The following is a 14955-nucleotide window of genomic DNA, read 5'->3' as shown; positions in this document are numbered from 1 at the left end:
ATTCAGTTAGGCATTGCAAAGAAAGTAGCAGGTACTATAAACATCTGATTTTATTGGGTAAATTTGCTGTGGTCACTTATTCTGGAGCAGCAGCTTACTGAAAAAGTAACTATTAATAATTAATCACCTGTGGTGGTGGTAACGAGAAACAAGAGGCTCATAGACTTTCTGTCTCATGAACAATAAATCTGCATTAAAATAGTTATAGGAATTTAATCACCTTAAATTGTCCAGTCTAATCAGTCTAACTCCAGAAAAGTTTATTCTCGTAGAGTTCAAAGATTTCATTTGGCAAAGGCCATCACTAACCTAGGAAAACCTTAACACACAGTGAGCCCTGTGAGAAAGAAGCAGTCTGGCTATTTTCACTCATGCAGTCCAAAAGCAATGGGCTGCTCACATGAATTACAGAGTCACTGATAATGAATACAACCGTTATGTCCCATATGTTTATGGACTGTGGGAGCACATAGAGGAAACTGCAAACTCTGCCCAGATAGTTTCCTGTTCAAAATTGGACTCCTGACCCCAGGGCTTTAAGGCAACAGTCGCTGTGCAACGGTGCTGCCATTTATGGTTTCAAGTATATTTCTCTCAGCTCAGCAATGCATATGTAATGGGTCTATAGTCAATTGGCCTGACTATATCATTACAAGCCTTATTCTACATATTGGTTGACAATGTTCATCATATTTGATTTATCAAAACAGTGGGTTTATTCAAATATTATTGATTGACTTGTAGTAAGGCATTCAATAAGGGAATATTCTCTCTAACATTTATCCCATAGTAAAATAATAATAATAAAAAAAATAATAAATATATATATATATATATATATATATATATATACACTGTGTATGCGTGTATATAGATATATATAATATATGTGTGTGTGTATGTAAACTACAATTCACAACAGCTGGTGGCATTTGCAAAAGCTTGAAATATCCTGTTGAGGACATTGGGCCTGCCTCAGTTGTACGCTGTTAGCATCGTTATTCTGCCTTTGGACCCCCTTCCTCAAATGGCGGCAGCCTGATTGACAGACTGATTAGGAGGTGCTGCATGCGACGACGCAGGACTCGTTGCACATGTGCACAAAACATGTGCACATGTGCAAAACAGGTTGTGTGCATCAGAGTTATATCAGAGTTAAATGCAAACCATCTGGTTTGCATATAACTCTAATATAGGGCCCATTGCTTCTTTCTCTTCAAATTGAGCTGCTTCAGGGTGATCTTGCCACCTTCAACACAATCATTTTTATTATTATTATATCTCCCCCCCCCCCCCTCCCCAACCATGCATTAAATTACATTATAGAGAATATTCATTGCTTTTCTCTCAAAGACATGAGTATCTGTATACCTGAGTTTGATCATTGGTGGTTGTTTTTCAGTGTACTGTGCCAGTACTGTCTGTGGGTCACAAGCAGAAACTGATTTGTGTACCTGGAGGCAATTAACTATTGGCTGAGTATCTAACTATAGAGTGAAACAAGATCTTGGAAATGTTTTGGAATTCAGTAACTGCCTGTTGCTGTCACACAGACTGCCATGCCTCATGACGCATATAAAATCACATTTACGTTTTTGTACTTTGAGTAATCGTTTATAAAGATGTTTTTAATTAGCAATGACTATAATTTACTTACACGATGGGTCATGAATAACATTGATGTGAACACATGTATTAATTTGGTTAGTGAAGCACTTGTCTGCCAGAGGCATGCTGTGTGCTGTTTTTTTGTTTTGTTATAATTACTTTAGAATTCATACTGTACTTGATTGTTTTTGATGGTGTGGACATTTTTGAATTATATTGTGTATGGAGACCTTTATGTTGAATACGCCTTAAAATGCCATAGGAATATAATTAGTCTTTTTGTATGTGTGAAAGATGGGGAAGCCCTGCAGCTGTTAATGCTGTTTGTAAAGTTGTACAATTACAGTTTACATGACTCTCTTCTTTCTTTACACCAGGAGCAAATTTATCAAACATTGATTTTGTGCGCATGTGTTCACCCCAGTTTCACTGCTACAAAAGTGATGATATTCAGATTTGCTGTCTCCACATCGGAGCAGTGTTGAATTGCTTTGGTGTTTTAGTATTCATCACTGCTACTCACAGAGAGTTGGATACTAAATTAGCACTGTCAAATGGAATAAGATGCAATGTCACATTATAGTGCCCCCAGTTGATTTTATGCACATTGTAATACCTCCAGTTCATATTGTGCCTCATTATAGTTTCCCAGTTCATATGATACAACATTACAGTACTCTCCAGTACATATTCTGCCACAGTACAGTGCCCCTAGTTCAGTTTATGCCGCATTATAATGCTTCAGCTCATTATAATATATACTGCACCAACACCCCTTTGCCACTAGAATATCAACTACACACACCACTCACAAAAATGGAATGTAACTCCATTAGTCAGCCTTATACTACATCAAATGATAAATGGCCCAATAACCATGCGGAAATTATAGTTTCCGCATATTTAAGTTACCCGGCATTCATCATCAGGGGTCCGAATAGGACTTCCTGATATTAAGCAAACGCTGAAAGTTTTTGGAGTTTGCTTGCGAGAACAAGCGCCATCTTCAGATGGTGTTTGTTCTCGGATCCCCGCTCCTTCCTTTGAGGAGTTCCCGAGATGCGAAGAGAGATCCAAGCAGATCCCTCCGCCAGCTCACTACCTCCCCGGCGGCTTTGCGAATGCATGACCTCTGATCATGTGTGGAACCCTACTGGTACTGTGGTACACTTACTCCGGAGTACCTGAATGTACTGTCTCTCATCCCTTCGCGATGACTCTCCTCTGTTCTGGCTATGGCGTGGGTATGGTGTTCATGACCAGCAGGGCCCCCGAATACTCGGGTGCTTAGCACAAAGTACCTGATGGAGGGGAACACATGAGGACAACAAGTGCAGTGCAATAAAGAAATGTTTGGCGCCAGACCATCTCATGATGTACGAACAGGAAAACTTTATTTACACTCCTCCATATCCTCCAGCACAGTAAGCATAACGGTTACAAGCTCTACTTCAGCAACTTCCTCCAGCACAATACTTGCAGCAAATGGTAAATGCTGTATTTTAAGCTTTTTAGTTACAGAAGGTTAGTTATGTTCCACTCCAAATGAACACCTCCAGCGCAGTCTTACACATATGACACAACAGTGAAATGGTAGCACATACCTGATGTTGCTGAGCTCAGTAATTCTACCACAACTCAGTCCAACAAATACTTCACATGGCATACAGGGGACTCCAGATTCAAAGTTCATCGCACTCATCTCCATCCTCACGGGAGACTCCTACTGTGCGGTACATCCCATTACACAGGGACCCTCTCTCCTTCCATCACCCCGCATACACCACGTTCAGGCTTACTGACGTCCTGTATATACCAGGACTCTGCCTCTTGTACACGTCCCACTATCCAGGGACCTTTCACCTGACATGCTGGTAACTTAATGCATACCATTAACTCATTCATTGCTGGGCTTCTCTACTTCAACATATGGATTCCTCTCTAGCCACACTGCCATCTTGCACTGTCCCCTCCCTCACTATGGGGCACTTCTCCAGGGGCTATCAACCAAGGATCCAGCATTATGCATCACAGACACTCACCTTCTGCACACCCGGACTGTCTTTTCCCAGGAGATACCTCATCTTCCACTGTGGCATCAGGCAGCCCTTTCCAATCCTCTTCTAATAAGGGGCTCAATATCAGTGGGGCTGCTCTTTATCTGCAGCTCCCTTGTAGGACTGTGGGGAGAGGTGACCCCCCCCCCCTTGTCTGTACTCGGGGGCTTCTCTAAAACCCCTTATTGCCTAGGGGTTTCTTCCAGGGGGTCCTTGTAACTTGTGGCTCATGGAAGCCACCATGCACTGTCCCCTAGGATGCCAGGGTACCATGGGATCTCCCTCCTCTCATCCCGCGGCCCCATCATGAAATGACTGACCTACTCCTCCTCCACGAGGGCGCCAGGAATCTGAGTCTTTATAGATTCAGGCCCCGACGTCACAAGCTCTCGCACCTGCCGTTAGGCCACGCCCCCTTTTAGTTTCACGAGGCCACGTCCCTTGTGCAGCCTGATCCCTCCTGCCCTCTCGGTGATTGACTGATGTCACCGGGAGGTGGGGTTTAATTGTGACAGTGCTGGGAGGCAGGGCTTCATTTTAGGGGTTGAGCTTAAGTACGGTCGCTGCCGGGTATTACACATGGATGCGTAGCCGTGTCAATTGGGGAGAGGTAAGTAACACGGCTACTTCTGTAGCTGCGCTACTAACTGCGGGCATAGCTGCTTTTCGGAGCAGCTGTCCCCACACCAGAGCAATGATGATTGTTCTGGTGTAAAGTATCCCCCGCTGCGAGTTGGATTCTTAGTCATCGGATAATAGGCCCCTATATCCCATTTGCCACTAATTTTATGTCCCTTATGCATCCTTCTAGGCAGCTTTTAATGTTACACGGCAGACCCACAACTGCATGGACTTCAAGGCTGAGACGATTGCAATTTCCAGTGTATGGTGGGAACCAACTAACTCCTACCTGAGGAGTATACTTCCTAATACAGAAAATTCCACTTTAAGTTGAGATCTTCCTAATTTTGGCACACTATCCCTTTCTGGGACAGTTCTAATCTTGGAGCTAAGGGCCTGATTCAGACACCCTCACTTGGAAGCATTCGCACGCAGGTTGCCGATGTTTGCATTGTGCGCATGCATACGCATTGCACTGCGTGTGCAAAAACCTGTCCGAGCGATTGGGAAGCGTACGCTTGCCGCGCATAGACTACCCAGCCGAGTGAGTGACAGGAGTAGCCATTTATGGGTGGTGACAGGAGTATGTCTTTGAAAACGGGGGAGTGGAGGTCCGAATGCAGGCGTGCCTGACCATCTCAACGCCATTCCATAGGCGTGTATAAGTAAGAGGCAGCGTCATAGTACATGTCACATGGCTGAATTTTACACTGACGTGCTTGCGGTAGGGTGTGGTCAACCACAAGCGCTACGTTCGCTACCGATGGTTGTATACACATCCTGGAGATGACGTTTATAAGTGGGCGTCTTAAGACAGGCTGGTGGGTGTCTGCATACACAGAGCGATCGCATGCCAAGACATAGTGGGCATGCTTATGCCTTGCCGTGCGATCACCTGCCTTGCTGTCACTGTCCCAAATTTGCATACGCATCTAGCGAGCGGGTTTGAATCTAGCCATAAATTCCTACCCTTTTCCTCACTTTACAAGCCTATACTCTGTCAGTGGAAGCTCGCTGATTACTTAAAGATCAATCATAACTGTGGAGCTTTACTGAGGGCAAGAACAGGGGGGGAATGCAAGCTTCAGGAGCCGAAGGTGTCCGGAGGGGCCGCCCACTGTGTACCCGGCAGCTGTCTGTGCCATGTGCCCCCCGGGCTGCAGCGCCATGTGGGCCGTGGGCAGTCTGTGTCTCTGTGACACAGCTGCACCGCACATGTAGCGCTGACTGGACTACACAGTGTCTGTCAGACTCTCATTGGCTGCTGCACCCTCTGCCAGGGCCGGGCTGGAGCTCACTCATGAGCTCCATCTTCCGGGTCCCACAGTGAGTAATGGGAGAGACGTCATGATGCAGAGTGGGCCGGCCTGGGAGGACGGACGGAGGAGTGGATGGTGGCGGCGGGAGCGGGGATTCAGGTAAGTGTGTGTTTTTTTTTTTTTTTTTTTAAATTATATGTATCTACTGGGTGTGGACCACTGCTGGTGGCACTACAAGGGGGGGGACTACTACTTGGTGCACTACAATGGGGGACTACTACTGGGGGCACTACACGGGGGGAGGGACAACTACTAGGGGCACTGCACGGGGGACCACTACTGGGGGCACTGCATAGGGGGGGGACCTCCACTGGGGGCACTACTACTAGGGACACTACAAGGGGGGAACTACTACTAGGGGCACTACATGTGGGGACTACTACTAGGGGCACTACAAGGGAAGGGGACTACTACTAGGGGCACTACAAAGGGGAGGGTGGGGACTACCACTGGGGGCAATGCATCGGGGGACCATTACTGGGGGCTCTATATAAAAGGCAATACTGGGGGTACTGCATAGGGGGGGGGACTACAACTGGGGCCACTATTTAAAGGGCACTGCATGGGGGATCTACTGCTGGGGGCACTGTATAAGGGGCATTGCATAGGGGGTACCACTACTGGGTAAACTGCATTGGGGGGACTACTACTATGTAAGGGGCTTACTACTGTGGGCACAATGGGTGGGTAGGGGTCCCAGTGCATTTCTTTGACAAGGGCCCACACTGCATAGGAGCATCTGGTTAACACTGAACAATGTTTTACCTTCATGGTTCATGAATGCTAGTTTTGGGGTTTAGTGGTCATTTAAGCGTAATTTAAAATAAAATGGTTTTTGATATGGTTAGTTTCTGTACACCACCAAATAATTTTCATATATTGTGTTCCATTATGTATGCGTTCATTTCTTTTTAAAATTTTGTTTTCTTTTAACTACATTTATTTTTTATGATGTTAACCTAGGTTACAAAAATCAGAATCAAAGGAAACCTCAGTCTCAAATCAAAACCCAAGTGTGCCCACTATTGCTGCTGTGCCTGTCAGTAATAGCCAATTTGGTTGTCAAAATCAAGATCCAAAAAAGACTGCAAGAAGTAAGTGTCTGTCTTTACCGTATATTGTATAGATGATCACAAACTAGTGTTGCTGCCCTCTTTCATGAGGTTTGTGAGAGACTATCAGTCAGTGCTCAGTTTAATGAGCCTGAGAACTTAAAATACACATTTTTCACTAAAATACAGCTAGTAATAGTATTCACAAATAGACATGCTACCGTTTCATGTGCTTATCAAATATGAGACTCCTGTACAGTACATATTTGAGATTTTATCTTGGAGGGAAATCTCTTCCAACACAGCTGATTGTCTGATAGTAATATCTAATAGCTGAGTACAAGAACTTGCACATATGTGCATTGGATTGTCTGATAGTAATGTCTAATAGCTGAGTACAAGATCTTGCACATATGTGCATTGGATTGTCTGATAGTAATGTCTAATAGCTTAGTACAAGAGCTTGCACATATGCTGATAGTAATGTCTAATAGCTGAGTACAAGATCTTGCACATATGTGCATTGGATTGTCTGATTGTAATGTCTAATAGCTTAGTAGAATAGATTGCTCACGTGTACAGTGTGATATATACGTTTTCATAAGGTACTAGAACTTACACTTACAAACAGTGGCGTACCTATCATGGGTGCAATGTGTGTGGTGCACATGGGCCCATGGATACAGAGTGCCCCCAGCCGCACAGACTGATTTCCCCACTGCTTCTGGCTGTGCTGTGCCTCCCCTCCCTGTACTCATCCAGTAATGTATTTAGAAATAATGGTACATCAAACAGGCTTTTTATTGCCAGTATTTATGGGATTTTGCCAACAATATAATTAATCAATTTGATATTTAGAACCTGTCTATGCCAGTCTGTGCAGCTCACTCTGGCTTCTCCGTCATATTCAATCCACCTGACAAATTTTGCCATTTTTCTTGGTTCTGCACACAAATTGGCAAAGCTTATCCTCATCTGTGAGGAACATGTGGCTTTTTTATTGTTACTATCCTCCCTTCCACAGTCACAAAAAAAGATAATCAAAGTACCGTACATTTGTAGAGCTGACAGATCCAGACTAAACCAACCTATTAATGAGAACCTACAATGCACAATCTGCCCACAGCAACTGGGAAAGCACTACTGCAATACAGAAATAATAGGATGAGGACCTGTGCCCAAAGTGTTCAGGACAAGGAGCTGGGAGAAGGCAGAGGAGCCTTTCTGCAGTGCTTTTGCTCTGATTTGGTCTGTAGCAGTGCCAGTTGTCCATGGCAGAAAAGAGATACACCTCAGACATCTTCATCACACAAGTGCAAGGGCAGAGGAAAGTAGAGGGAGTAACTTCTGACTAACCAAAAACCTGCTGGATACCCTTGCCACACTGCAATCCACCTGCAAGAAGCACACAATGCACTCCCACAATGCTCCTGACACTACCAAGTAATATATTCCACCCTAGCCAATAGCAACATGCAGTAAAACCCTAATAACCATAACTGCAACAACAAACTCTGGCTTAACGTACTACCTTAACTGCTTAACAAACCTATCGCAATACAGAACAGTGAGGTAATCTGATAACAATGCACAAAAGTAAATACTCCAACAGCCTAATTTTAATGAAGGCATAAAGGGAATAATGCCTTTGACTAACTGTCCAACTCTATGTGCACCCATATTGGTGGTAAAATATGGGATGGAATGCTTTTGGATTTAGTGGGCTTCTACTGACAGGCAAAGTTAATCCTTGGTGGATAATATATTGGGGTTTTGGAGGCATGGGGCAGGTCTTTATGGGCTCCTCTAGTGGTGCAACTGAACAAAAAAAAAGATTGAATAAATTTGTGCAGTCTTCTCTGGTAGATGTTTCCTCTTCTGGCTCTGACATTGAACTGAACACATACGCTTGTTCCAGCTAATAATAGCTGGTGGCATGCTCAGATTGGCTCGCTGCCATGGTCTCCCATTGGCAAGCTTGTATCTGACAACACTCAAGTGTTTCAATGCCAGAAGCCAGCAACAGTTTACCAACAATGGCTCCAGGAATGCTGCATTACCTATTCAGTGGTGGATCCAGATGTCTTTTTTTCCAGCTCTCACCCATCAGTGGCGCTGTCTTCAGCTGAGTACCTGTTCACGTACAGATGTGTCCTCATGCACTATTGCTGCAGTCCTTCTCAGCATGCCAGGTACCGTGCGACTTGGCTTGCATTGAGCGTCTTTTACACCCAAAAATGCATCCAATGGTGCACTATATGAATGATAACGATATATATCATATCGTTATCGTTCATATCGTCCATTTTTCGGTGCCTCCAACCCACCAACGACCTGCGATGCGTGGGCACGTATGGACGATTACTATAGGGACCCGCAATCATTGATCGCGGGTCGCTAGCCGTCGTTGGTGGGTTGGTGGTGTGCTGGATGATCAATATCGATCATCCAGTACACATGGGAGATCGTTCAATGCAGGGGCGTATCAATACTGGGTGCGGGGAACACTGGCCCCTGGGTCCAGGGAGGCCCCGCACCACACACCCTGCACCCATAATTATACTTACCTTTTCGGAGTCCCACGTCGGCGCGGGCGTCCGGCACTGTAAAACGACTGGAAAATGGCCGTGATGGCCATTTTCCCATTGTATGCGCAGTACAGGGAAAATGGCCACCGCGGCCATTTTCCCGAATACCTGTGCATACACTATAGACTCTGGGCACACTATAGTACCCAGAGTCTATAACTCCGGCGCTGGCTGCGCACAGCTCAGTGCGCTGCCGGCCGCCGGGCAGAGGAGGGGGCCCGTGTGGGAGACTGCACATGGGGCCACTCCTCTCTAGAAACGCCCCTGTTTCAACAATATCGTTGACTATCGTAACGTGTGTATGCACCATTAGTCACAAGTGAGTCTGAATCTGTATACGCAGCAGCTGCGGTTTATTTTCAGATATATGTGTTGCATATCAACTTAATCAGTGCGGCCTTGTGATACAGTTTGTCACATCCGTTTGTGACTTAGACAAATTTTCAGGCAAAAAGACCCAACTAGAAGCTTGGAGCAAGCCGAGTGGCACAGGACCTGGCGTCTCACTCACGCCAGGCATCTCACGTCGCATGCCATTTTGAGACTAGGTGTTTGAGAATCTGTATAGCCTTTTAAACTATGAATACTGAACACAGACAGAGTGCACAAAACAAAGTATACCATATATATGGATAGCTCGCACTACTTGCATCCCCTGAGTCCTAAACATATATAGCAGATTCACCACCATTGAGAAAACACCAAAGCAGCAATTCATCGCTTGCAAATACTGTAAATTGGCTGCATTTGAGTACAATTTCCATATACACCTTGTTATTGCATATGTGTATATTTGTAAGTTATACTTCAAGTGTAATTAAGAATGAATACACAATTAAAACTGAACATGGCAAACCTAAAATATAAGAATTGTACACAATATAAGCAAGCTTAAGCAATGCATACACATTGCCAAAAACAAAACCACTTAATAATAAAAAAAAAAAATGTTTAGCATGCCACCTAGTGGACAAAAGTGAAGTAAACATCCTTGTAGTTTGGAACATCATATAAAATTTAAGAATTTGTGGTTACTAGTAAACATTAAAGGGCTAAATTATACCACAGTTATCTGGTCTACACCCCTCTGAAGTAATTGAGTATATTAGAAGAAACGCATTAGTGATCCAATTTTTTTTATATTTCCTATGGAGCAGTTTGTAGCAACGGATAGCTCCTGATACAGGACATAAGTGAATACACTGTTGCCGTGGTATATAATTTGCAGCTTTACTTGAGCCTGTTCTGGTCTATTATAAAGCTATTTCCGTGCTGTCACAAGCACATTTACATAGGAGGATACTGCTTTGACTTTTCAGCCACAGAACTCAGACAGCTCCTGCCTCCAGCAGGAATACAAGCAGATACCGTAATCAAATCTCTACATCCATATTTTGTATTAAATGGAAGTAAACTTAAACAAATAGCAATATACTGTATATGCAGGTCTAAAAGCGAAAAATCAGCTGTATATACAGACACTGACTGAATTGATATATTATATTAATCTTTCTTTATGGATTGTTGGATAAATGACCATAGTAAAATGTTATTCTTTTCTTTAAATTGTTGCTAACAGGGCAGGTTTTTTTTGTCCCCCAAGTCTGTGACTTGGTACGTGAGAGAGACTTTTACGTCAGCATGCATTTGGCATACCACTCTCCCAGAGAAGGAACATTAAGGGGCCATTTCAATTCAGCGCAAGTTGAATAGTGCCGGGAAGTTGGTCCTGAAGCTATTTAATTCCTTGTGCTGTTTAGTCCGACAGTTGCAAGTTAAGTCGGATAATGCCGGTACTAAAGTGCCGGTCGCGAGGCTGTTAGTAACGCGAGGCTATTAGTACCACGCTACGCCAGAAAACCGCCTCGTTGCCAGTGCTTTAGTCAGATTCCTACTGACAGAACAAATAATTTGTGGTATGTATGTATGTATGTGTATATATATATATATATATATATATATATATATATATAATATATATTTATATTATTTTTCAAGTTTATTTGTCTCAAGTTTTTTTTTTTTTTTCTAGTTTTGTCCTATGGAAATTTGGTTTCCCGTTTGATTTTTCATAGAATTTCAATTTTCATAAATAGCTTTAAAAACATTGTTTTTTCCTCCTTTAGAAATTGCACCAATGATGGCAAAATCCATGCGAGCTTTCAAGAACAGAGTAGGACCAAGATAAGTTTTAAGATGCCGTGATCTCCGTGTTTCAATCATTTAGTTTGAAATTGAAAACCACAAATTGTTAATATATAGTTTTTTTTGTTTTGTTTTGTTTTTCTTGCAAAGCTTGGTGCCTAGATGAAAAGTGTTTTGTCAATTTATGAATAAATTGGTTTATATTATATTCTAATAAAGTATAATACTAGAACTGTCAAACAGCTGTAACATATTTTTAATGATCTAGTGTGTGGGGTTGGATCTTCTACCTTACAGCATTGAAAAATTATTTATTTTGAATATCTTTTGATGGTTTTGAACATATTCAATGTAAAATATTAGAATTTGTCTAGTTGGTTTTTAGCATGCTTGATAGTCCTCAGTCTCTTTTATGGGGATCCGGTAAATATCCCGGCACTTGGGATGTCAGCGCTTAGAATACTGGTGCCAGAATCCCAATACCTGTCAAAATCCCGGCGCCGGCATCCCAAAGATAAGTAGCGGGATTCGGGGGAGGGTTAGGTACTAAGGGGGAAGGGTTAGCTTTAGGTACCGGGGATGGAAGGGTAGGCGTAGGGTTAGGATGCCTACCGACAGCTGTCGGTATGCTAACCCTGTTGGGATGCCGACATCAGGATTTTGATTGGTGGGATTAAGAGCGCCGGCATCCCGCATCCAACCCCTTTTATGCATTTAACACTGTTGATCAACTCTTAACACTGCAAAAGGTTCATTCTCTTGTATTCTGTGATACTACATATTACCAATTTTCATCATGTGTGTCCAGACAACCCTTTGTGGCTTCTTGAAGGAGATTGCATACTTCCTCCTACCCTTTTTCTTTCTGTTGGAGCAGAGCCGAAATTAGGATTTCTGTCACCTGGAGCAAGGCAGCAATTTGGCACCAGACTGGTGGAGGGTCCCCACTTTTTGTCTCTGACTGTCTTAGAACCCAGTGTTGAGGCCCTGGTTGGAGTAAACATTACTGTTACTCTGGGTAAATTTATATTCACACATTCTCCGGTATGACTTGTATGCATATGGAATGTAGATTTACTTCTTCATTCCTGAACCACCTCCTTCTGTGCTAGCAAACACTTCACACATCTGTTCAGACCTCTTGAAGGCATCTAAAGTCAAACTTAGTGTAACTGAGTATATTATCTTTTTTATCTTCCAAGCTACTGCCTGATATCTCTTAAGTCATTGGTACCATAATTCTACCTATTATACTAGTTTACTGTCTCTGTTGCCTTCAATGTTATAATCACCTTTATATATTACATTACAACAAGCTCCTAGTCCTGATGCTTCTACCTCTGCAACATGTTTCTTCATTGCAAAAGATGCCACCAAGCTGCTGATCCAGGCCCTTCAAATATTCCACCTTTTTGACTTTTGAAACCTCCTTCAGTCTTGCCTGTCGATGACAATACTGTCCACCTGTAGTCTATCATGAATGAAAGCCTCCCCTGCACTTCCCATTCTTCCTCATCTGCTGCCTCTTGTGTCTGACCCTGGAAAGAGTGACAAAGTTTTCTACAGCGAGGTTTAACATTGTTTGATTTTAAATCAAAGTAAAGAAAAACTGGTACAATAAGCCTATAGCAGACTCGATTTATTGTAGTTACATTTTTTCACTTACAAATGGATGAGTCCCAAAGTTTTTTTTTATTCAGTCTAATCTAGTGAGATTAATAGCATATTTAAAAGGATTAAATAAAATGAAACTATAAAATATATTTTACTCGCAGAGAAGTTGGATGCAGCTCCTACGCAATGTAAGTTCAGGTCTGTAGCAAGATATGCACATTTACATGTACAGGATATAGTTTTTGCAGTGTCCACCATGTGGTTAATGCCACTGAATTTACTGCAATTAAAAGACTATTGTTTTACGTGTTCATGGTTACCTAGTGTGTCTCAGCCCTTAGAATGAATACTGTAAACTTGCAAATACACAGTCAAAGCTGTTATTAAATATAGCCATGTTTGATGGCAGACTGCTAGTCTGCACTATAAAAACAAGCTTTATACAGGGGCTACTGACGGGACCAGAGCCTTAAATAGACTTTAGCATCCTGGATACGATACAGCACCAACCACATTCCTAGTATTAAATATAGTTTCAGAATGGGATGTAGTTTTGCGGCCACCGATCACAATCCCGACTGCAGAATGCCGGCTAGGGATTCATGACAGGCGTCGAGATACCGACGCCTGTCATAATCCAGACACCGGAACCCCGACCCCTGCCATCCCGATCGTCGCAGACGGGGTAAGTATTCTCTTAGCCCAGGGTTGGGGGGGTAAGGTTTTGGGCATTCCGGGAGGACTTAGGGTTAGGCACCCCCAGGGCAAGGGGGGGTTAGGGTTAGGCCCCCCACGGGAGGGTTAGGTTTAGGGAGCGGAGAGGGGGGGGGGTTAGGTTTAGGCACTAATGGGGGGAGGTTAGGGTTAGGCACCCCTAAGGGAGGGTTAGGGTTTAGGGGGAGAGGAGAGGGGAGGGTTTGGGTTACTTACCTCCGCTGTCGGGATTCCGTCCTGCCAGGCTAGCCTTGTCGGGATTTGAACCAGCGGCTAAACAGCCGCCGGCATAACAATCCCATTCCTTTTTTAGTACCCTTTTGTACAGTAAGTATTTATTTTTTTAATACTGGATGAGCACAAAGATTGATTGGGGGAGTACTTATGGGTGAGGTCTGAAATACAGGTGGGACAGGCAATAAGAAGATACTTGTAAGGTGATGCCTTGTCTTTTATGGGAAACCAATAAGAGCAGGCCATTCATTTTTTGCCCAGAAACACAGTTCCTTCCCCCAGGGGTGATGAACAGGGTGTATACCTCGCTATGCAAGAGCTTTGGATAATGCAGGAGGTTGACAAAGAGGACTGGTAAGACTAATATATAAGGTGAGGCTAATTGAGCAAGCAGAACAAACCAATCAGACAGTTCCAATAGGGAACTGCCCTGATGGGACTCTGCAGATGCCTTATCCACAAGGAAAGAGTGAGCGAGCACTGTCAGTGTGTGTCTCTGATCTGTGAGCCCGTCTTCTGTCACTGTGTCAGGAGTGAAGCAACCAGTGCTATCACCCAGAGCACAATGCCTTGTAGGCAGCACAGCCACTTCCCCATGCTATAATAGCTCTGCACAGCTGCCAATGTAGTGCTAGAACACCAGCTGCAATAGATGCAGGACAGGCAACCAAAGGTCTTGGGTCCCAGTTCACTGATATTTCTTGGCTCAAACCACCCCCCCCCCCCACACATTTAACCTCTCCTCCAAACATTTGTAATTGCGCAGATACTGGAAACCACACGATGTGGTGGGCAATGGCATAATAGAGGCAGAATTCTCTCTCTCGCTGTCTCTCTATCTATATACGAGATATATACGAGTTATATATATATATATATATATATATATATATATATATATATATATTCATTATTGTCCAAATAGGTCCACACTCTCGTCTTCAATAATCAATTGCTGGGGTGACACACCCATATGGGATCACAATAATCCTCTTCATGCAAA

General features: G+C 43.5%; 1 protein-coding gene across 1 annotated transcript in view; it reads left to right on the top strand.

Annotated features, from left to right (window-relative positions):
- Positions 1–11637, top strand: part of LOC148516632 (elongin-A-like) — a 112491-nt gene extending 100854 nt beyond the window's left edge. The window contains exons 10-11 of the mRNA XM_088479748.1: positions 6569–6699; positions 11372–11637. Of these exons, the coding sequence (XP_088335874.1) occupies positions 6569–6699; positions 11372–11433 (193 nt within the window). The 3' untranslated portion in view covers positions 11434–11637. The remainder of the gene's footprint in view (positions 1–6568; positions 6700–11371) is intronic.
- The last annotated feature ends 3318 nt before the right edge of the window (positions 11638–14955 follow it).

The sequence above is a fragment of the Taudactylus pleione genome, unplaced genomic scaffold (assembly GCF_031769625.1).
Source record: "Taudactylus pleione unplaced genomic scaffold, aTauple2 ptg000244l, whole genome shotgun sequence".
NCBI lineage: Eukaryota > Metazoa > Chordata > Amphibia > Anura > Myobatrachidae > Taudactylus > Taudactylus pleione.
Note: the sequence above shows the minus strand (reverse complement) of the source record. Positions and strands in the feature narration are given on the sequence as shown.